The following is a 24,735-nucleotide window of genomic DNA, read 5'->3' as shown; positions in this document are numbered from 1 at the left end:
GAGAAATAATTATTCACATGAAAAATTATATAAATACATTGACAGTCATAACTGGGTAGAATCCTATTATTTTGATTTGTCATCGTTTCTAGATATCTCTTTTGACATTCATAACGCTGTCGTTACAATTAGTACTGTATTCAACAAGCCGATCCTCTATCCCTATACTATTATAGGCAACTCAGTCACCTGTTATCCTGCAACTACAAGTTACATAGAGGTATTATAGAGTGCACCACCACTGAGTAGTGAATCTCAGTCTCACATTTCGAAGCCATATATTATAAACGTAAACTATTTCATTGCTATTATACGATTATATCTTCCTAAAAAAATATAACGATAAAATATACCATGGCTATTAAATGAGTAAATAATTTGTCCCAGGAACGGAGGTGATCTTTTGACCTATAACGCTTTGTATCGCTTCTTAGGTCCTCCTTCTCAACACTTCTATACTTCACACCATGCACTTAGTTACTTCGCAGTGCACACTCATACACTTCACCCTGAACCTAGGTGTTTTTCTGTTCTTTTCTTCCCTTGACTTTGCTTTCCTATTCCCTTTTGAAGTTTTGAGAGGGTTGTTGCATCCCCCTCACGCGTAGTTGCCAGATACCAGGTGACTGAGCTGCCTAGTATCGGGATGGAGGATCGGCTTGTTGAATATAGTAATTGTAACGAAAGCGTTATGAATGTCAAAACGAAATGTTTAGAAACTATGACAAATCAAACTAATAGGAGTACCCAGCTTCGACTGTCAATGTATTTATTTGATTTTTTTGTGTGAAATTTCTGCCTCTTCTTATACTATATCTTATTTATTTCCTCTTTTTTGTCTAATTTGATAATGTTTATGAGATATTAATGTTGGAAAACCTTTATTTATCACAGATTTTTTTTTTCACAAAGATATGGAAAGATATTAAAAAAAAAAACATTTTATTGGAGAGCGCGGGACACACTCTGCCTTACTTGGATGACTCATAATTTGAGCTGTCAGGCCATCTCTATATCGAGACGGCAATGGTCGAGCCCGCTCAGGGCGGATTCTTTCCGTTAACTATGAGTGGTTACTGTCCCCCCTTGAGGAAGGGGGATGGGGTGTGTGGTGTGTGAGGTCCTGGCAGTACCCATCGATCGACGATAAAGAGCACTTGCTCATGTCGGGAGTGTACCTGCTGTTGATTACGAGTCCACCACGTGATCAGGCCGTGGTGGTGGTGAATACACACACACACACACACACACACACACACACACACACACACACACACACACACACACACACAGACACACACACACGCACACACACACACACACACACTTACCGCATTCTGGCACACGGTCTTGCACTCGAGGACCTTTGAACAATCGGCGACGTGCTCGTGGGGGAATTCGTCCAGCTGCACCAGACCCCCGTGCCTGGTGGCGAAGACTCCGCAGTGACAGTGCACGGATCCCTCGGGTCCGTGGTCCCCGCTGGAGGGGGGAGAGGAAAAGGTGGGCGATGGCAAGGCAACATCAATACATCTTCTGTGGCAAAGTCAGTGGACCGACCTGGCTCTAAAGACCGTTAAACCAATGCCAGTCAAGTGGAGCACCGCAACCTGCTCCACTCGCCGCGATGAAATAGTCCTGAGCCGGGAGCCGGCTCACACACCTGACCCCCTATATCAATAGAACATTTCCACCGATCTGTCAGGCGTGTGATGGTATACTAGCTATCAGTCACCTCATCTTGCACTGCAGTGGATTTACCCGTGAACGCAGTCCACTGGTAAACTACTACAGAGCGAGGGACATTCCCTTCACCTTGGACGCAGTTCTTTGTGACGGGAATCCCGAGGTGACCGATCTGTTAATGCTTTTCTTAAGATACCCGCTTGATCGACGAGATATGACGACACTATTATTTTTGGGGGTTCCTAATTTCTATATTACTATATATAAAATATATACATATTATTTTGGTCATCGTACATATATCATATGTAAACAAATGTACTTTTACTGTTGTGGTCAACGTGATGATCAGCTGGTGAGACATATAGAATTTATATATATATATATATATATATATATATATATATATATATATATATATATATATATATATATATATATATATATGTATTATCTCATTTTTATATGCTTGGTCTATTGCTGGGCCACACAGCCCTGTGTGTGTGAATGTGGTATTCATTCTTATGGATAGCTTTGGATAGGAAGAAGAAAACGAAGAAGGCGCGGAAGAGGAGGTGGGGAAGGACGAAGTGATAGTGAGGACGTGAAGACAGATAAAGAGAGAAGGAAGAGAAAAAAAATAAAGAAGAAGAAAGAGGAGGAGGAGGAGAAGAAGGGATGGAAGGATGTGTTGGTATGCGGTTGTCAGATTATGTAACAACCTGCCTCATGGAAAAAAGACAAAAACACACGATGGGGTTGATGAAAAGAAAGAGAAGAAGAAACGTGAAGGGGGGATGGTGAAGAAAAGAAGAAGAAAAAAAGGGAATGAAGAATATGACGATGAAAAAGACGTAGTAAAGAAATAATAATAAAGCATTAAGCCTAACAAGAAAAAAAAGAAGGTAAGACGATGATTAGAAAAAAAATAATACGTAGAACAAAAGCAAAATAATAATGATGATGATAATAATAATAGTAATAATAATAATAATAATAATAATAATAATAATAATAATAATAATAATAATGATAATAATAATAATAATAATTATAATAATAATAAGAAGAAAAAAAACGATAATAATAATAATATTAATGATAATAATAATAATAATAATAATAATAATAATAATAATAATAATAATAATAATAATAATGATAATAATGATAATAATAATAGTAATAATAATAATAATAATATTAATGATAATAATAATAATAATAATAATAATAATAATAATAATAATAATAGTAATATTAACAATAATAATAATAATAATAATAATAATAATAATAATAATAATAATAATAATGATCGTAATAATAAGAAGAAAAACGATAATGATAATAATAAAAATATTAATGATAATAATAATAATAATAATAATAATAATAATAATAATAATAATAATAATAATAATAATAACAATAAAGATAATAATGAGAACAACAACAGTAATAATGATGAAGAGGAAGAGAGAAAAGACCGAAGTGTTAGGAAGAGAAAGGAAAATACGACAGGAGGAGGAGGAGGAGGAGGAGAATTGAGGTGTCTGGTGGCTGCCAGGAGGAAGGAAATAAGAAAGAGTGAACAAAAGGAAGAAGTGGACATGGAAACACGGGCAGCAGGAAGCCTGTTGGCTCACCACAAGGCTGCCCGCTCCAGAGCTTTGATCCGCTCGACAGGCACTTCACTGAATGCAGAGCAGGTGAAAGCACTTAGTACGTACGTTCATTTGACTCCTGTCGCCACGAGGCAACGGTCGATTTGTTTTATAAAAGAGTTGATGGTTTTCCACTTACTACTTCTGCAGGAAGGTTGTTCCAATTTCGGATGACTCGGTTTGAGAAGAAACTCATGCCAATGTCTGACTACATCGCCTCGCTTGAATAGGTAGACCGTTATTTCTAATTCTTGAGTTGACTGTAACTCAAAGAACTCAAAGAGTGATCGCCGTTACTGAACTTTTTTAAGTACTTGAAGACCTGAATGATATCTCCTTGTAAGCGTCTTTTCCAGCTCTCTCTCTCTCTCTTTCTCTCTCGCTCTCTCTCTCTCTCTCTCTCTCTCTCTCTCTCTCTCTCTCTCTCTCTCTCTCTCTCTCTCTCTCTCTCTCTCTCTCTCTCTCTCTCTCTCTCTCTCTCTCTCTCTCTCTCTCTCTCTCTCTCTCTCTCTCTCTCTCTCTCTCTCTCTCTCTCTCTCTCTCTCTCTCTCTCTCTCTCTCTCTCTCTCTCTCTCTCTCTCTCTCTCTCTCTCTCTCTCTCTCTCTCTCTCTCTCTCTCTCTCTCTCTCTCTCTCTCTCTCTCTCTCTCTCTCTCTCTCTCTCTCTCTCTCTCTCTCTCTTTTAAGGAGGTTGAGTCGCTCGGTTGAGTCAGTGTGTGTTAGTGTGTGTGTGTGTGTGTGCGCGCCAAAGTTTCACATATCGCTACACTTCTCGCCCTTAGGGGCCAGAGTTTCGCGGTGAAGACAAACAACTTGACACTCCTCGGACCTTGCTTGCTCTCGAAGGGCCGGTGTGTTTGTGCTGACAGAGGAGCTGGTCTGCAAACCTGACTCCTTTCATTCACCTCGTCCATGAAATTATCTACTTCTTGAAGATGTCTATCGTATCGGCACTCACCATATGACTGCTAAACCTGTCCCACTCATCCACCACTATTCATAAACCAGCTCCATTCAGTGTCTTCAATGAATCTGGACTTGTCTCACAAATCCATTACTAGCAGAGTTATACCCGCGACTCTTATACCGCAAGAAGCTTATTGACATCACTCCTATTAATCAAACCCTTCGCCCATTTATGAACTTAATCAGTCTCCACGCTCACTTCGCCTTTTCAGAGCATATAGAGCTGGATGAATGCTTAAATCTAACTTTGTCGGTCAAGTCATAACATCCATGAATAGTTTTGTCATTCCTCTCTGCACAGACTCTAACACCACCTATCTTCAGCAGCCATGAATCTTATAGGGACATATTCTTATACACATTGACACATTTGGCAAGGCTTTCGTAGGAATCGTCGGCATGCCAGTGGGTAGTTTAGTGACCCTGGTGGTACCTCGACAGAGCTTTCGTACTCATGAAAGTGAACAAACACTCACGAGAAGCCAGCCAATTCATCTTCTTTTAGGTCTGGAAAAAAGGTGATGTGCGAGGCGGAATCGTCATAGAATACCGATTTATGAAATAATTGTCTTGTACTGGCACGCACCACATGACTGCCAAGGCTGTTCCACTCCTCCAACACTCTGTAGGCGAGCCATTTCTTACTCATATCCTTATCTTTGTAGTTACCTGGCCAGGGCGAGGCAGGTGGCGAGGAGGAAGCTCATTATCCCCTTCATACTGGTGGTGGTGCTGGCTGTGGTGGTGTTGACAGTGGTGCTGGTGGAGCCGACTCTGTGGACCTCCAAGCCCACCTCCAGCATTTATATTTCCTAGCGCTCCTCCTCTTCCTCCTCTTCTTCCTCCTCTTCCAGGAAGACTCCTCCTTCTCCTCCGCCTCCCCAACTCTCCTATATAGACTCGTTCTCTGCACACACTGCTTTCTTCTCCTCCTCCTCCTCCCCCGTCCCCTCCCTCTCCTTCCCTTTCTCTGCACACACTACTTCCTTCTCCTACTCCTCCTCCTCCTGCTCCTCTTCCTCTTCCTCCTTCTCCTCCTCCTCCTTTACTCAACTATCCAATCTCCACCACCCTACCATCCGGTATCCTCCTCCTCCTCCTTTTCCTTCTTTTTTTTCCTCCTCCTCCTCCTCCTCCTCCTCCTCCTCCTCCTCCCTCACGTCCTCCACATGCCCTCTGGCGTCTGGAAAATCCTCACCGACCAGTATTGAACAAAGAATGCTGCACCACCACCACTGCAACTCCACCACCATCATCATCACCACTACCACCACCACTATCATCACCCCTCCCCCCTACACACACACACACACACACACACACACACACACACACACACACACACAAGTATGCACACATCACCATCACTACCAGGCAATCCTATACTCCCCCTCCCCACTACCACCACCAACAGCATCACTCACTACAGGCATTCCACAGCCTCTTCCACACCTGCAGAACCTGATTGGGCTGACACAGGTATCTTGCAGGTGTGTGTGTGAAGTCATCAAGGTTTGCTTGAAGGGGATTGAGTTGTTTTTGTGAATCTGTAACTTTCTTTGTTTCTGTCTTGGTAATGTTTTTTTTTGTTTTTTTTGTTTATTTCTTTGTGTCTGCTTCTTTTCACTTGTTTGAGGGAGTTCATTTTTTTCTGTTTTGTTTTGCGTTTTTGTTTTTTTGTTTATCTTTTCTTTTTTGATGCTTTATTTATTTTATTTCATGTTTATTTCCTTTTATTATTATTTTTTGGGGTAATTTCTTCTTATTTCCGTTCTTCCGGTTTTTTGTGTTTTTTTCTTTTATTTTTTTGGGTAATTTCTTATTACTTTCGTTTTTGTGTTTTATTTCTGTATGTTTTTTCCTTTTCTTTTTTGGGTAATTTCTTTGTATTTCCGTTTTTCCGTTTTTTTGTGTGTTTCTTTCATGTTTCCTTTTTATTCATTTTTATTATCATGTAAATTCTTTGTTTTCTCCTTTTTTTACTGTTTCGTAATGTCTTCTTTTATTATTTTTTTTTCGTCTGTTTATTGTTTTCTTCCATTCTTTTACTGTTTTGTATGTTTTTTGTTATTTTTATTTATCTCTGTTCATTTGTGTATGTATAATTCTTTGTTTTCTTCATTCTTTATTGTATAGTATGTTATTTGTTCTTTTGTTGACCTTTCTTATTCATTTCATCTATTAATTCTTTGTTTTCTTCCATTGTTTCCTTCCATGTTATTTGTTCTTTTGTTGACCTTTCTTATTCATTTCATCTATTAATTCTTTGTTTTATTCCATTCGCATAAAACGACTCTGTAAAGACCCTATTATTGAGTTCCCAACCTTGAAACCCACTCTTTTTTTGAGAATTTAAAAAAAATATTTGCCAAATAATTTAGCCCTACCAATGTGCTTTCTAATATGATGTATAACATTTCCTTACTCCCTGTAGTTTCGTCGTCAGAGCTCGAAACGTAAACCGTTTTGAGAGCGATTTTGACGAACTCCAGACACTTTGGCGTTTTTGTCTAGTGTGGCATTGCTATTGCCTCTTGAAGGCTATAATTTGGCATGTAGCCCATTTTGGCAATGTAATTTGACCAGCTCGAAGGATTGTTTGATAGCTCCGTTCCAAGTTTGTCGTCGAGCCGTCACAAAATTGCCTGTCTTTCGGCCCTTTTGCCGCAATTTGGACACGTCCTAATTTTTTGCTTATAAGTTATTTATTTATTTCCATTTTTTTTTTCTGATTATTAATCTGTATTAATAGAGCTTTCATATGCCACCAAGCACGCCTTCCTAGCTTCAGTAATTTTTGCTCGAGCTTGACCGGAAGTCGCGACGAAAATTCGCCGAAACCGACTCATTTCACGCGCCGCGACGAAAAACCTTCCTGACGCCACAAAAATTAATATATCTGCATAAAAATTAAATGTATTATTCATAAATGGGAAGAAATAGGGTTGAATACTAAATAAAAAAAAATAACATGTATAACAAGGCGCTTAATATAGGTTGATTTATATAGTGAAATATATATATATATATATATATATATATATATATATATATATATATATATATATATATATATATATATATATATATATATATATATATATATATATATATATATATATATATATATATATATATATATATATATATATATATATATATATATATATATATATATATATATATATATATATATATATATATATATATATATATATATATATATATATATATATATATATATATATATATATATATATATATATATATATATATATATATATATATATATATATATATATATATATATATACCAGAATTTATAAAGAGTGCCAACAGTTTACAAAGAATGCCAACAGTTTACAGAGAGTGCCAACAATTTACAAAGAGTGCTAATATTTTACAGAGTGCCAAGAGTTGACAAAGAGTGCTAACAGTTTACAAAAAGTGCCAACCGTTTACAAAGAGTGCCAACAGTTTACAATGAGTGCTAACAGTTTACAAAGAGTGCTAACAGTTTACAAAGAGTGATAACAGTTTACAAAAAGTGCTAACAGTTTACAAAGAGTGCTAACAGTTTACAGAGATTGCCAACAGTTTACAAAGAGTGCTGACAGTTTACAAAGAGTGACAACAGTTTATAAAGAGTGCTAACAGTTTACAAAGAGTGCTAACAGTTTACAAAGAGTGCCAGCAGTTTCCAAAGAGTGCCAGCAGTTTGCAAAGAGCGCCAACAGTTTACAAGGAGTGCCAACAGCTTACAAAGAGTGCAAGCAGTTTGCAAAGAGTGCAAACAGTTTGCAAGGAGTGCCAACAGTTTAGAAAGAATGCCAACAGTTTACAAAGAGTACCAACAGTTTGTAAAGAGTGCCACCAGTTTACAAAGAGTGCCAGCAGTTTACAAAGAGTGACAACAGTTTTTAAAGAGAGCCCATATTTTACAAATAGTTCCAACAGTTTGCAAAGAGTGCCAACAGTTTACAAAGAGTGCAGACAGTTTACAAAGAGTTCCAACAGTTTACAAAGAGTGCCAACGATTTACAAAGAGTGCCGACAGTTTACAAAAAGTCACAACAGTTTACAAAGAGTGACAACAGTTTACAAAGAGTGCCAACAGTTTACAAATAGTGCCAAAATTTACAGACTGCTAACAGTTACAAAGAGTACCGACAGTTTTCAAAGGGCCAACAGTTTCAAAAGAATGCCAACAGTTTACAAAGACTGCCATCAGTTTACAAGAGTGCCAACAGTTTACAAAGAGAGCTAATAGTTTACAAAGAGTGCTAATAGAGTCAAAGGACTGATAAAGGTTTATAAAGAGTGCTAAAGGTTTACAAAGAGTACCAACAGTTTACAGAGTGCCAACAGTATACAAAAAGTGCCAACATTTTACAAAGAGTGCCAACAGTTTGCAGAGAGTGCCAACAGTTTACAAAGAGTGCTAACATGTTACAGAGAATGCCAACAGTTTACAAAGAGTGCTAACAGTTTACAAAGAGTGCCAACAGTTTACAAAGAGTGCTAACAGTTTATAAAGAGTGCCAACAGTTTACAAATATTGCCAACAGTTTGCAAAGAGTGCCAACAGTTTACAAAGAGTGCCAACAGCATGCAAGGAGTGCTAACAGTTTTCAAAGAGTGACAACAGTTTACAAAGAGTACCAACAGTTTTCAAAGGGCCGACATTTTCCAAAGAATGCCAAATGTTTACAAAGACTGCCAACAGTTTACAAGAGTGCTAACAGTTTACAAAGAGTGCTAATAGTTTACAAAGAGTGCTAATAGTTTCAAAAGAATGCCAACAGTTTACAAAGAGTGCTAACATGTTACAGAGAATGCCAACAGTTTACAAAGAGTGCCAACAGTTTACAAAGAGTGCCAACAGTTTACAAAGAGTGCCAACAGTTTACAAAGAGTGCTAACAGTTAACAAAGAATGCTAACAGTTTACAGAGAGTGGCAACAGTTTACAAAGAGTGGTAACAGTTTGCAAAGTGTGCCAACACTTTACAAAGAGTGCCAACAGTTTAAAAAGAGTGCCAGCAGTTTGCAGAGAGTGCCAACAGTTTACAAAGAGTGTCAACACATTACAAAGAGTGCCAACAGTTTACAAAGAGAGCCAGCAGTTTGCAAAGAGTGCCAACAGTTTACAAAAAGTGCCAACAGTTTACAAAGAGTGCCAACAGTTTACAAAGAGTACCAACAGCTTGCAAAGAGTGTCACCGGTTTACAAAGAGTGCCAGCAGATTACAAAGAGTGCCAACAGTTTACAAAGAGTGCCAACATTTTACAAATAGTTCCAACAGTTTACAAAGAGTTCCAACAGTTTATAAGGAGTGCTGACAGTTTACTAAGAGCTCTAACAGTTTACAAAGAGTGCCAACAGTTTATAAAGAGTGCCGACATTTTACAAAAAAGTTCCAACAGTTTACAAAGAGTGGCAACAGTTTACAAAGAGTGGCAGCAGTTTACAAAGAGTGTCAACAGTTTACAATTAGTGCCAACAGTTTGCAATGAGTGCCAACAGTTTAGAAAGAGTGCCAACAGTATACAAGGAGTGCTAACAGTTTACAAAGAGTGAGAACAGTTTACAAAGAGTACCAACAGTTTTCAAAGGGCCAACATTTTCCAAAGAATGGCAACAGTTTACAAAGACTGCTAATAGTTTACAAAGAGTGCTAATAGTTTCAAAAGAGTGCTAAAGTGTTTTAAAGAGTGTTAAGGTTTAGAAAGTGTGCCAACAGTTTACAGAGTGCCAACAGTTTACAAAGAGTGCTAACAGTTTACAAAGAGTGCCAAGCGTTTACAGAGTTCCAACAGTTTACAAAGAGTGCTAACATTTTACAGAGAGTGCCAGCAGTTTACAAAGAGGGCTAACACCTTACAAAGATTGCTAACAGTTTACAAAGAGTGCCAACAGTTTAGAAAGAGTGCTAACAGTTTACAAAGAGTGCTAACAGTTTACAGAGAGTGCTTACAGTTTGCAAAGAGTGCCACCAGTTTACAAAGAGAGCCAGCAGTTAACAAAGAGTGCCAACAGTTTACAAAGAGTGCCAACACTTTACAAATAGTTCCAACAGTTTACAAAGAGTGCCAACAGTTCACAAAGAGTGCCGACAGTTTACAAAGAAATGCAAAAGTTTGCAAAGAGTGCCAACAGTTTACAAAGAGTGGCAACAGTTTACTAAGAGTGCCAACAGTACAAATAATGCCAAAAATTTACAAAGATTGCTAACAATTATAAAGAGTACCAACAGTTTTCAAAAGGTCAACAGCTTCAAAAGAATGCCAACAGTTTACAAAACCTGCCAACAGTTTACAAGAGTGCCAACAGTTTACAAAGAGTGCTAATAGTTTACAAAGAGTGCTAAAGGTTTATAAAGATTGCTAAAGGTTTACAAAGAGTGCCAACAGTTTACAGAGTGCCAACCGTTTACAAAGAGTGCCAACAGTTTACAAAGAGTACTAAAATTTACAGAGTGCACAACCGTTTACAAAGAGTGCCAACCGTTTACAAAGAGTGCCAACAGTTTACAAAGAGTGCTAACAGTTTACAGAGAGTACAAAGAGTTTACAAAGAGTGCCAATAGTTTACAAAGAGTGCTAACAGTTTACAAAGACTGCCAACAATTTACAAAGAGTACCGACAGTTTACAAAGAGTGCCAACAGATTACAAAGAGTGCTAACAGTTTACAGAGAGTGCCAACAGTTTACAAAGGATGCCAACAGTCTACAAAGAGTGTTAACAGTTTACAAAGAGTGCCGACAGTTTACAAAGAGTTCCAACAGTTTACAAAGAGTGCCAACAGCTTACAAAGAGTGCCAACAGTTCACAAAGAGTGCCGACAGTTTACAAAGAGTTGCAAAAGTTTGCGAAGAGTGGCAACAGTTTACAAAGAGTGGCAACAGTTTACAAAGAGTGCCAACAGTACAAATAATGCCAAAAATTTACAAAGATTGCTTACAATTACAAAGAGTACCAACAGTTTTCAAAAGGCCAACAGTTTCAAAAGAATGCCAACAGTTTACAAAGACTGCCAACAGTTTACAAGAGTGCCAGCAGTTTACAAAGAGTGCTAATAGTTTACAAAGAGTGCTAAAGGTTTATAAAGAGTGCTAAAGGTTTACAAAGAGTGCCAACAGTTTACGGAGTGCCAACCGTTTAGAAAGAGTGCTAACAATTTACAAAGAGTACTAAAAGTTTACAGAGTGCCAACAGTTTACAAAGAGTGCTAACAGTTTACAAAGAGTGCCAACAGTTTACAAAGAGTGCCAACAGTTTACAAAGAGTGCTAACAGTTTACAGAGAGTGCAAACAGTTTACAAAGAGTGCTAACAGCTTAGAAAGAGTGCCAACAGTTCACAAAGAGTGCCAATAGTTTACAAAGAGTGCTAACAGTTTACAAAGACTGCCAACAGTTTACAAAGAGTGCCGACAGTTTACAAAGAGTGCCAACAGTTTACAAAGAGTGCTAACAGTTTACAGAGAGTGCCAACAGTTTACAAAGAATGCCATCAGTCTACAAAGAGCGCAACATTTTACAAAGAATGTTAACAGTTTACAGAGAGTGCCAACAGTTTACAAAGAGTGTGAACAGTTTACAAGGAGTGTTAACAGTTTACAAAGAATGCCAACAGTTTACAAATAGTACCAGCATCTTACAAAGACTGCCAACAGCTTAAAAAGATTGCCAACAGTTTACAAAGAGTGCGACAGTTTACAAAGAGTGTCAACAGTTTACAAAGTGTGCCAACGGTTTAAAAAGAATGCCAACAGTTTACAAAGAGTGCCAACAGTTTGCATAGAGTGCTAACAGTTTACAAAGAGTGTCAACAGTTTACATAGAGTACCAACAGTTTACAAAGAATTCCAACAGTACAAAGAGTGCCAACAGTTTACAAAGAATGCCAGAGTTTACAAAGAGTGCTAACAATTATCAAAGAGCGCCAGCAATTTACTAAGAGTGCCAATAGCTTACAAAGAGTGCCAACAGTTTACAAAGTGCTAACAGTTTACAAAATGTCAACAGTTTACAAAGAAAGCCCAAAGGTGCTAATAGTTTACAAAGAGTGCCAACAGTTTACAAAGAGTGCTGACAGTTTACAAAGTGTCAACAGTTCACAAAAAGTGGCAACAGTTTACAAAGTGTTAACAGTTTACAAAGAGTGTTAACAGTTTCCCAAAGGTGCTAATTGTTTACAAAGGGCCAACAGTTTAGAAAGAGTGCAAACAATTAACAAAGAGTGCCAACAGTTTAAAATTCCATGGTAAGACCGCACCTCGAGTATGCAGTACAGTTCTGATCTCCTAATTACAGAAAGGACATTGATTTACTGGAAAGGATTCAACGACGCGCCACGAAAATGATACCAACCTTAAGGGCTCAACCGTACGAGGAACGACTCAAGCGACTCAATCTCTTTACATTGGAGAAAAAACGCCTACGAGGGGATATGATTCAAGTCTACAAGTATCTGAAAAAATTCAATAACGTCGATTACTCCAATTTCTTTGAATTGCAAACCAACTCAAGAACTAGAAATAACGGTTTACCCATTCAGTCTAGTCGATGTAACACAGACATCGGAAGGAGTTTCTTTTCAAACCGAGTCATCCGTCACTGGAACAATCTTCCTTCAGAAGTAGTAAATGCGAATACTATCAACTCCTTCAAATATAGAATCGACCGTCACTTCGCTGCGTCGGGAGTAAACTGAATATTGAGTTGCTTTCATCTGCTCCTCAATATCGAGGTGCTTTCATCTGCTCCTCAATGTCGAGGTGCTTTCATCTGCTCCCCAGGCCCCAGGCTGTCGAGCAGATAAAATCACCAAAGCGGGCAACCTCGTAATGAGCCAATAGGCTTTCTGTTGCCTGCATTTCCATGTTTCCATGTTTCCATGATATTTCATACCCCGAAGTTTTTTCATACAACACCGGGCGCCCGGGCCACGTGTAGGGAGGAGACAACGTTTTTTTTCTGAGTCGGAAAAAAAGTAGCGATTATCGCCAGTTTGGTTACAAAAGTAACGAAGATACCGATATATATTTAAATAAGTAGCGGATGGCCGATAACCCGATTTTGTTATCAGCGATAAAGTATCGCGATAAAGTATCGCGATAACTTATCGCGATAACGCCCAGCTATGGGCTGCAGGTTGCCGTTGCGCGATAATACTCACTTCAGACTCGGGTGAACCGACTATAGTGTTAACCATCTCAGTCATAATATTTAAGAAATCACTGAAAATTCCATTCTTAATGATGTCATTTATCGGCAAGGGATCATTATCACAGTACGTCAGTTTCACCCTGTGTACGATAGTTTTCGCCACAGCCACATCCACTTGTTGAAAGCTTGTACACTTAATTTCAGGGACTGGAGTTTCCAAAGCGGGTCCATGGTAACCGTCGGGTTTAAAGTTCCTGATAAATTTCTCAATTTTCCTATCAAAAAAGTCTAGAAACATATTTGCCAGCACATCATCCGAGAATCCATCCGGCAGCTTGTTAACTTTTCTGTTTCCAGTCAAGCTGTCTGGCACCTTACATAGGTTACTAGAAGTTTGGTAAGGGTTTGGTAATGTTTGGTAAAGGTTGGTTATGTTTGGTAAGATTACGAGAGGTTTGATAATGGTTTAGTTAGGTTACAAGAAGTTTGCTACGAGTTTGGTTAGGTTACGAGAGGTTTGGTAAGGTTTGTTTAGGTTACGAGAGGTTTGAGAAGGGTTTGGTTAGGTTACTAGAAGTTTGGTAAGGGTTTGGGAATGTTTGGTAAGGGTTTGGCTAGGTTTGGAAAGATTACGAGAGGTTTGATAATGGTTTAGTTAGGTTACAAGAAGTTTGCTAAGGTTTTAGTTAAGTTACGAGAGGTTTGGTAAGGTTTGGTTAGGCTATAAAAGGTTTGGTAAGGTTTGGTTTGGTTACGAGAGGTTTGGTAAGGGTTTAGTAAGGTTTTGGTTAGGTTACGAGAGGTTTGGTAAGGTTTTGGGTAGATTACGAAAGGTTTGGTAAGGTTTGGTTAGGTTACGAAAGGTTTGGTAAGGTTTGGTTAGGTTGTGAGAAGTTTGGTAAGGGTTTTGTAAGGTTTTTAATAGATTACGAGAGGTTTGGTTAGGTTACGAGAGGTTTGGTAAGGGTTTGGTAAGGTTTTGGTTAGGTTACGAGAGGTTAGGAGAAGTTCTGGTAATTTTTTGGTAGGTTTGGTTAAGTTTTACCCTCGCAGACTGGGAGTAAATCAGGTGTTATGGCCGTGGTGAGGCTTCGTGCGTGGCAATGTTTACTTTACTGACAAGCCGCCATATATTGTTGCATTGCCGCGGCTTGGTTAATTAGTCTTTATTGGTAGTTTTGTCCGTGCTTACGTCTAGGTTAGGTTACCATAATATTTTTGAAGTGTTATATACTGGTTATAGTCTGACATGTATGGAGTACGTTTGGGTGGGTCCCCATCGAGTCTCTCCGCAGCGTCTCGCGTCCCCCCAAATACACCACTCATTCTCTTATATATGAGCTATTTACTATTTGAGAGGGTCTATTAAATATTCTGTGTACATTGACTAAGGCTTTGGATCTGTCCCTTTCATACAACACTGGCGAAGACTATAAAATTAAACATCTTACAAAAATACTCTCTTAGGCAGAACGTATTCCACCGGTGGTTTTTATCGGACAACAGTTCCCGTTCCGTGTTTTACAAGATACAGCCCCCCCCTCGTTCAGACGTCAGGGCTTCTTCTTCTTCTTCTTCTTCTTCTTCTTCTTATTATTATTATTATTATTATTATTATTATTATTATTATTATTATTATTATTATTATTATTATTATTATTGTCATTATCATTATTATTATTATTATTATTATTATTATTATTATTATTATTATTATTATTATTATTATTATTATTATTATTATTATTATTATTATTATTATTATTATTATTATTATTATTATTATTATTATTATTATTATTATTATTATTATTATTATTATTATAATTATTATTATTATTATTATTATTATTATTATTATTATTATTATTATTATTATTATTATTATTATTATTACTCCTACTATTATTCCACTACCACCATCATCAGCACGATAAAAAGAGGAAGAATATAAATAAAGTTTCGGTATTTTCATATTTTATTCAGCTTTGTAAACGTGAAACATTTTGATGAGAAGAAACCCAAGAAAAAAACAGCTCATATGTGTCAGTGTGTGTGTGTGTGTGTGTGTGTGTGTGTGTGTGTGTGTGTGTGTGTTTGCCTAGTGTATGTGAGTGGTACTGGGGCATGGCTTGTAGAGGCCGTCGGTGCAGCACAGGGGTTCGGTGGACTCAAGATCATCATACAGCAGGGGACCGTGGCAGATGTTGCTGTACCCGTGCACCTGAAGAAAAAAATATACATAGCTACATACATACACACATACATCCATACATGCATTATAGCCCAGCATAGTTTGGGGCTTAAATACGATTTACATTGATTTTCATGGATGTTCAGACCGCACTATCCCTAGACCAAAGTGAAATGACATCAAATCTAATGGGCACCAGACTGCATTTCTTCCTTAGCGACTATGAAGGTGAAGGAAGTGGCGGTCGAGTTTACTTTTACATTATGAGACCAGTGGTTTACGTAATACTTTGTAGGGGTGAAAGAGTGTAAGTACTGAATAACTCGCCGTAGTATACAGGACAGAAGTGTTAGAGGATTACTTAATACATTGTAGGGGTGAACACGGTGAAACAAACTCATCCATGCACAAGTCGTGTGGCAAGTTTACGAAATCCTGTGCAGAGGTCGAAGAGTGAAGGTAGTGATCGACTCTTGCATCAATAAGTTGTAAATATGAGATGCTTACGTTATACTTCCTTGGGATGAAAACGTGAAGATGCTACTGCCATTAGTTAACTCTTGCATTAGTATACAGGACGAAAGTGTTTGATATTTACCTAATACCTTGTAGGGGTGAACAATATAAAAGTCCTGGTTAACTCTTGCATGCACTAGTATACAGGATGGAGGTGTGACAAGTTTACGAAATAGCCTACTGTGGAGGGGGTGAAAGAGTGAAGATATTAGCTAACAGGCATAAGTAAACTGGAAGCTTGAGAGACTGCCTTAGCTAGTGGGGCTGAAAGAAAGAAGATACTGGTTAACTAATATACAGGACGGAGATGTGACAAGTTCACGAAATACCGTGGGGGGGTGAAAGTGAAGATATTATATAGTTAACTTGCATTAGTAAGTAAGGGGAGACACCTGTTTACCAAGTTAACATGAACAGAGTAAGATGAAGCCGCACGCATACGTACCTTGTGGGGTCCGAAGTTTGAGAGTCCGTCGCCGACAATGTTGTTACAGAACTGCTGGCCGACAGTGATGCCGTCTGGAGTGGTAGCATCCAAGTTTCCGCTGCCCATCATCTTATGCCACTGTTTAATGAAAGTTGAGGGAAGATTAATCTTACACGTTGTTTTTTTCGTATTGTAAACTGTCTGTATCATTATTACTGCCACTTCTGTTGCTTATACTTATTTATTGTTTGTTGTTTATACTTTGAAACTTTTTTTTCTTTTTTCCTCATCTTTTTTATATGCTGCTTCAGTCTACTACTACTACTACTACTACTACTGCCCCATCACACACACACACACACACACACACACACACACACACACACACTGCATCCTCCCAGACATACCTACCCCCCCCCCTCCAACACACACACACACACACACACACACACACACACACACACACACACACACATCACTCCGTTTCGCAACTGGTTAAAACGCTGCGCTGCCAGGCTTCACAGCCTGACAGGGCGGCGGTTTGAGCCATTGCCTTCTCGATATAGAGAAGGACTGATAGCTCGCTGGATTCTTTGCCGATGAGTCATCCAAGCAAGGCGGAGTGTCCCGCGCTCTCCAACTATAATGTTATTTTTTGTGTGTTTTAATGCATATTTTTTTCTGTTATATATATTCTTTTTCTGTGATAAATACAAGTTTTCCAACATCAATATCTTTTAAACATCATCAAATTAGACCTAAAATAGAGGAGAATAAATAAGATATTGTATATGGAGAGGGAGAAATAATTATTCACATGAAAAATTATATAAATACATTGACAGTCGTAACTGGGTAGAATCCTATTATTTTGATTTGTCGTCGTTTCTAAATATCTCTTTTGACATTCATAACGCTGTCGTTACAATTAGTACTGTATTCAACAAGCCGATCCTCTATCCCTATACTATTATAGGCAACTCAGTCACCTGTTATCCTGCAACTACAAGTTACATAGAGGCATTATAGAGTGCACCACCACTGAGTAGTGAATCTCAGTCTCACATTTCGAAGCCATATATTATAAACGTAAACTATTTCATTGCTATTATACGATTATATCTTCCTAAAAAATATAACGATAAAATATACCATGGCTATTAAATGAGTAAATAATTTGTCCCAGGAACGGAGATGATCTTCTTTTGACCTGTAACGCTTTGTATCGCTTCTTAGGTCCTCCTCCTCAACACTTCTATACTTCACACCATGCACTTAGTTGCTTCGCAGTGCACACTTATACACTTCACCCTGAACCTAGGTGTTTTTTCTGTTCTTTTCTTCCCTTGACTTTGCTTTCCTATTCCCTTTTGAAGTTTTGAGAGGGTTGTTGCATCCCCCTCACGCGTAGTTGCCAGATACCAGGTGACTGAGCTGCCTAGTATCGGGATGGAGGATCTGCTTGTTGAATATAGTAATTGTAACGAAAGCGTTATGAATGTCAAAACGAAATGTTTAGAAACTATGACAAATCAAACTAATAGGAGTACCCAGCTACGACTGTCAATGTATTTATTTGATTTTTTTGTGTGAAATTTCTGCCTCTTCTTATACTGTATCTTATTTATTTCCTCTTTTTTGTCTAATTTGATAATGTTTATGAGATATTAATGTTGGAAAACCTTTATTTATTACATAATTTTTTTTCACAAAGATATGGAAAGATATTAAAAAAAAACATTTTATTGGAAAGCGCGGGACACACTCGGCCTTACTTGGATGACTCATAATTTGAGCTGTCAGGCCATCTCTATATCGAGACGGCAATGGTCGAGCCCGCTCAGGGCGGATTCTTTCCATTAACTAGGAGTGGTTACTGTCCCCCCTTGAGGAAGGGGGATGGGCTGTGTGGTGGGTGAGGTCCTGGTAGTACCCATCGATCGACGATAAAGAGCACTTGCTCATGTCGGGAGTGTACCTGCTGGTGATTACGAGTCCACCACGTGATCAGGCCGTGGTGGTGGTGAATACACACACACACACACACACACACACACACACACACACACACACACACACACTTACCGCATTCTGGCACACGGTCTTGCACTCGAGGACCTTTGAACAATCGGCGACGTGCTCGTGGGGGAATTCGTCCAGCTGCACCAGACCCCCGTGCCTGGTGGCGAAGACTCCGCAGTGACAGTGCACGGATCCCTCGGGTCCGTGGTCCCCGCTGGAGGGGGGAGAGGAAAAGGTGGGCGATGGCAAGGCAACATCAATACATCTTCTGTGGCAAAGTCAGTGGACCGACCTGGCTCTTAACACCGTCAAACCAACGCTAGGCGAGTGGAGCACCGCAAACCGCTCCACTCGCCGCGACGAAATAGTCCTGAGCCGGGTGCGCATGAACTGCACCCGGTTCACACACCTGATCCCCTACATCAATAGAACATTTCCACCGATATGTCAGACTTGTGATGATTTACTGTCTATCAGTCACTTCATATTGCACTGCAGTAAATTTACCCGTGAACGCAGTCCACTGGTAAACTACTGCAGAGCGAGGGATATTCCCATCACCTTGGACGCAGTTCTTGGTGACGGGAATCCGAGGTGACCGATATATTGATGCTTTTCTTAAGAGAGACCCGCTTGATCGACGAGATGTGACGACACTTTTTTTTTTTTTGTTCCTAATTTCTGTTATTATATATGAATTATATACATAGTATTATGGTAAACCTACATATATCTTATGTAAACAAATGTACTATTACTGTTGTGGTCCACGTGATAATCAGCACGTGAGACATATAAAATTTATATATATATATATATATATATATATATATATATATATATATATATATATATATATATATATATATATTATCTCATTTTTATATGCTTGGTCTATTGCTGGGCCACACAGCCCTGTGTGTGTGAATGTGGTATTCATTCCTATAGATAGCTTTGGATAGGAAGAAGAAAACGAAGAAGGCGCGGAAGAGGAGGTGGGGAAGGACGAAGTGATAGTGAGGACGTGAAGACAGATAAAGAGAGAAGGAAGAGAAAAAAAAATAAAGAAGAAGAAAGAGGAGGAGGAGGAGAAGAAGGCGCGGAAGAGGAGGTGGGGGAGGACGAAGTGATAGTGAGGACGTGAAGACAGATAAAGAGAGAAGGAAGAGAAAAAAAAATAAAGAAGAAGAAAGAGGAGGAGGAGGAGAAGAAGGCGCGGAAGAGGAGGTGGGGGAGGACGAAGTGATAGTGAGGACGTGAAGACACGATGGGGTTGATGAAAAGAAAGAGAAGAAGAAACGTGAAGGGGGGATAGTGAAGAAAAGAAGAAAACAAAAAGGGAATGAAGAATATGACGATGAAAAAGACGTAGTAAAGAAATAATAATAAAGCATTAAGCCTAACAAGAAAAAAAAGAAGGTAAGACGATGATTAGAAAAAAAATAATACGTAGAGCAAAAACAAAATAATAATAATGATGATAATAATAATAGTAATAATAATAATAATAATAATAATAATAATAATAATAATATAATATTAATGATGATAATAATGATAATAATAATAATAATAATAATTATGATAATAATAATAATAATAATAATATATTATTATTAATGATAATAATAATAATAATAATAATAATAATAATAATAATAATAATAATTATGATAATAATAATAATAATAATAATAATAATAATAATAATAATAATAATAATAATAATAATAATGATAGTAATAATAAGAAGAAAAACGATAATGATAATAATAATAATAATAATAATAATAATAATAATAATAATAATAATAATAATAATAATAATAATAATAACAATAAAGATAATAATGAGAACAACAACAGTAATAATGATGAAGAGGAAGAGAGAAAAGACCGAAGTGTTAGGAAGAGAAAGGAAAATACGACAGGAGGAGGAGGAGGAGGAGGAGGATTGAGGTGTCTGGTGGCTGCCAGGAGGAAGGAAATAAGAAAGAGTGAACAAAAGGAAGAAGTGGACATGGAAACACGGGCAGCAGGAAGCCTGTTGGCTCACCACAAGGCTGCCCGCTCCAGAGCTTTGATCCGCTCGACAGGCACTTCACTGAATGCAGAGCAGGTGAAAGCACTTAGTACGTACGTTCATTTGACTCCTGTCGCCACGAGGCAACGGTCGATTTGTTTTATAAAAGAGTTGATGGTTTTCCACTTACTACTTCTGCAGGAAGGTTGTTCCAATTTCGGATGACTCGGTTTGAGAAGAAACTCATGCCAATGTCTGACTACATCGCCTCGCTTGAATAGGTAGACCGTTATTTCTAATTCTTCAGTTGACTGTAACTCAAAGAACTCAAAGAGTGATCGACGTTACTGAACATTAAGTACTTGAAGACCTGAATGATATCTCTATAGCTGTAAGCGTCTTTTCCTCTCTCTCTCTCTCTCTCTCTCTCTCTCTCTCTCTCTCTCTCTCTCTCTCTCTCTCTCTCTCTCTCTCTCTCTCTCTCTCTCTCTCTCTCTCTCTCTCTCTCTCTCTCTCTCTCTCTCTCTCTCTCTCTCTCTCTTTTTTTAGGCTGGGTTCACACGAGACACTTAGTGGTCAGTGGCCGCCACAAAAAGTAGCGACCACAAAAAATGGTGGCCTCGAAAAGTGGTGGGTAGGTGCACCATGCACACGAGCCACTCGGTGGCAGCCACTAATGAGGTCAATACGTGGCGTTATGGATCTCGTAGAGGCAGCAGCTGTCTGTGTTCTCTTGGCAAAAAGCGCTGAAGAAAGTACTGCCATGGGTTCACCCCATACATCCTTAGCAACAGACTACTGCGTGTAGCATTCCACACATTATTTACAGAGCTAAAAGAACACGATCATTTTTTTACAACTTCAGGAGGTCACAGGATAGGTTTAATCATCGTATGACAATAATTGGTCCACGTATAACACGGCAGGACATCAACATGAGGAATTGTGTGCCAGTAGAAGAGAGACTTGCGGTAATTTTAATATAAGACTGAACATGAAGAATATCAAGTCACATTAGATGTAATTTTTTGACGTAATTCAGCAGTCTTTGCGGTTACATAACAGTTTCCCCTTTCTAGTTCCGGGTAAATAAAACTACCACATTCAGTAATAAATCCATACCAGAATCAATTAATATGGAAAACTGTGAAACGAAATGAAACATTAGTTCTGAAAGCATATAAGAGTTTATCCATTATGTCCTGAATACAAGTTATGCGTGAAGGTCATGCTTATACATCATTATGACAGTTAAAATTCAGGTGTTCAAGTGTCAAGACCATAGCTGGGCGTTATCGCGATAAGTTATCGCGATACTTTATCGCTGATAACAAAATCGGATTATCGACCATCCGCTACTTATTTAAATATATATATCGGTATCTTCGTTACTTTTGTAACCAAAATAGCGATAATCGCTACTTTTTTTCCGCCTCTCAGAAAAAACGTTGTCTCCTCCCTACTGCGCATGCGTGGCCCGGTGTGATATGAAAAATCTTCGGGGTATGAAATATCTTCGGTGATGAGATTTCATACTTAGATCATGAAAATTAAAATACTAGGTTATTTTTTTATGCTACTCAAAAATCAATATATCATAGAGAAAAGTCATTTAACTTTGCCCCCAAAATGATTATTCACTGCCTCAAATTTGATATTCCATATTCGTTTGTGATTATGCCATGGTATTGAAGGCATCCGGTGTTGTGTTATTTGGTGTCCCATCGTCAAAAGCTGGCGCTTTTGTTTACAAACACTGGTCTCTCGTGAACTGCGCATGCTCAGGCCATTAAGTGTAGATCTGTACAGTCTCACAATGCTTTTTTAACCCAAACCTGAATCAAACATAGAGTACCACCATCCTCGCAGTTTCTAGAACGACGTACACTCTGTACATATAAATACAACTCGTACAGAGTGCCGTTCTAGTAACAGGGAGGACGGTGGTAGTGGTACTATATGTCTGATTCAGCCTTCCAGCAACTCTTTATTACGGTTTAAAAACTTTGTGAGACGGTACAGGTCTACGCTTGCTGGTCTGAGCATGCACCGTTCATGAGAGACCAGTGTTTGTAAACAATTTTTGACGGTGGGGACGCCAAATAACACAACACCGGTTCAGGCATTTCTAGTATTACCGTCCATATGTACGTATCAACGTGTGGTTTTAAGGTTCTGTAAGTTTCCTTAAATACAGATAATGAAAATTTGAATCCATCAATGTTGATCTATCTGAAATATCAATATAGTATCGTTTTCGCCTATCGGACTTATCGCTAGCTAGTATCGGAACTGTGGATATATATCGGGTATCGGTTATCGGTTATCGCCTATATTTGTGTCTCTAGTTAACGAATATCGGTTATCGCCGATAAGGTTTTTCATTGTCAGTTATCGGTTATCGGGAATAAGGTTTTCTGTTATCGTGCCCAGCTATGATCAAGACAGAGGGAAAGCGGCGGGTGGCAGGGTGGTGGCCACCGATAGTGGCTCGTGTGCACGCTACCATTTGAAACAACGGTATCTATCCCCGGCCACGGTGGCGTGGTCGGAAAAATGGCTCCACCCGCCACAACTCGCCACTGTTTTGTGGTGACCACAAAAAAGTGGCCCGTGTGCATGCAGCCATAGAGATTGGTGTGTTCTATTTTGACCATTATTTTGTGGTGGCCACTGACCACTAAAAACTGGCTCGTGTGTCTCCATTCTAAAGGAGGTTGAGTCGCTCGGTTGAGTCAGTGTGTGTGTGTGTGTGTGTGTGTGTGTGTGTGTGTGTGTGTGTGTGTGTGTGCGCCAAAGTTTCACAGATCGCTACACTTCTCGCCCTTAGGGGGCAGAGTTTCGCGGTGAAGACAAACAACTTGACACTCCTCGGACCTTGCTTGCTCTGGAAGGGCCGGTGTGTTTGTGCTGACAGAGGAGCTGGTCTGCAAACCTGACTCCTTTCATTCACCTCGTCCATGAAATTATCTACTTCTTGAAGACGTCTATCGTATCGGCATTCACCATATGACTGCTAAACCTGTCCCACTCATCCACCACTATTCATTAACCAGCTCCATTCAGTGTCTTCAATGAATCTGGACTTGTCTCACAAATCCATTACTAGCAGAGTTATACCCGCGACTCTTATACCGCAAGAAGCTTATTGACATCACTCCTATTAATCAAACCCTTCGCCCATTTATGAACTTAATCAGTCTCCACGCTCACTTCGCCTTTTCAGAGCATATAGAGCTGGATGAATGCTTAAATCTAACTTTGTCGGTCAAGTCATAACATCCATGAATAGTTTTGTCATTCCTCTCAGCACAGACTCTAACACCACCTATCTTCAGCAACCATGAATCTTATAGGGACATATTCTTATACACATTGACACATTTGGCAAGGCTTTCGTAGGAATCGTAGGCATGCCAGTGGGTAGTTTAGTGACCCTGGTGGTACCTCGACAGAGCTTTCGTACTCATGAAAGTGAACAAACACTCACGAGAAGCCAGCCAATTCATCTTCTTTTAGGTCTGGAAAAAGGTGATGTGCGAGGCGGAATCGTCATAGAATACCGATTTATGAAATAATTGTCTTGTACTGGCACGCACCACATGACTGCCAAGGCTGTTCCACTCCTCCAACACTCTGTAGGCGAGCCATTTCTTACTCATATCCTTATCCTTGTAGTTACCTGGCCAGGGCGAGGCAGGTGGCGAGGAGGAAGCTCATTAACCCCTTCATACTGGTGGTGGTGCTTGTTGTGGTGGTGTTGACAGTGGTGCTGGTGGAGCCGAGTCTGAGGACCTCCAAGCCCACCTCCAGCATTTATATTTCCTAGCGCTCCTCTTCCTCCTCTTCCTCCTCTTCCAGGAAGACTGTACCCCACCCTCCTCCTCCTCCTCCCTCCCAACTCTCCTATATACTGTTCTCTGCACACACTGCTTTCTTCTCCTCCTCCTCCTCCCGCGTCCCCTCCCTCTCCTTCCCTTTCTCTGCACACACTACCTCCTCCTCCTCCTCCTCCTCTTCCTCCTCCTCCTCCTCTTCCTTCACTCAACTATCCAATCTCCA

The 24,735-nt window shown here is 39.1% G+C and overlaps 1 protein-coding gene across 12 annotated transcripts in view; it reads right to left on the bottom strand.

Annotated features, from left to right (window-relative positions):
* Positions 1-24,735, bottom strand: part of LOC127000646 (uncharacterized) — a 121,994-nt gene that overhangs the window by 47,917 nt on the left and 49,342 nt on the right. For 4 of the 12 annotated variants that reach the window (XM_050864601.1, XM_050864602.1, XM_050864603.1 and 1 more), the window contains exons 1-4: positions 24,356-24,504; positions 18,714-18,864; positions 16,647-16,766; positions 15,589-15,715 (exon numbers count right to left, since the gene is read on the bottom strand). The exons of 2 other annotated variants lie outside the window; for them this stretch is intronic. In XM_050864601.1, coding sequence (XP_050720558.1) covers positions 15,593-15,715; positions 16,647-16,766; positions 18,714-18,864; positions 24,356-24,489 — 528 coding nt within the window. In that variant the 5' untranslated portion in view covers positions 24,490-24,504 and the 3' untranslated portion in view covers positions 15,589-15,592. Of the gene's footprint in view, positions 1-1,331; positions 1,483-4,987; positions 5,154-15,442; positions 15,716-16,646; positions 16,767-18,713; positions 18,865-24,355; positions 24,505-24,735 lie in introns of those variants that run through there. 6 more of the 12 variants (XM_050864600.1, XM_050864599.1, XM_050864596.1 and 3 more) reach the window with 6 other exon arrangements.

The sequence above is a fragment of the Eriocheir sinensis genome, chromosome 19 (assembly GCF_024679095.1).
Source record: "Eriocheir sinensis breed Jianghai 21 chromosome 19, ASM2467909v1, whole genome shotgun sequence".
NCBI classification, from domain to species: Eukaryota; Metazoa; Arthropoda; class Malacostraca; order Decapoda; family Varunidae; genus Eriocheir; species Eriocheir sinensis.
The sequence above is the reverse complement of the archived record's forward strand: the minus strand, read 5'-3'. Positions and strand labels throughout refer to the sequence as shown.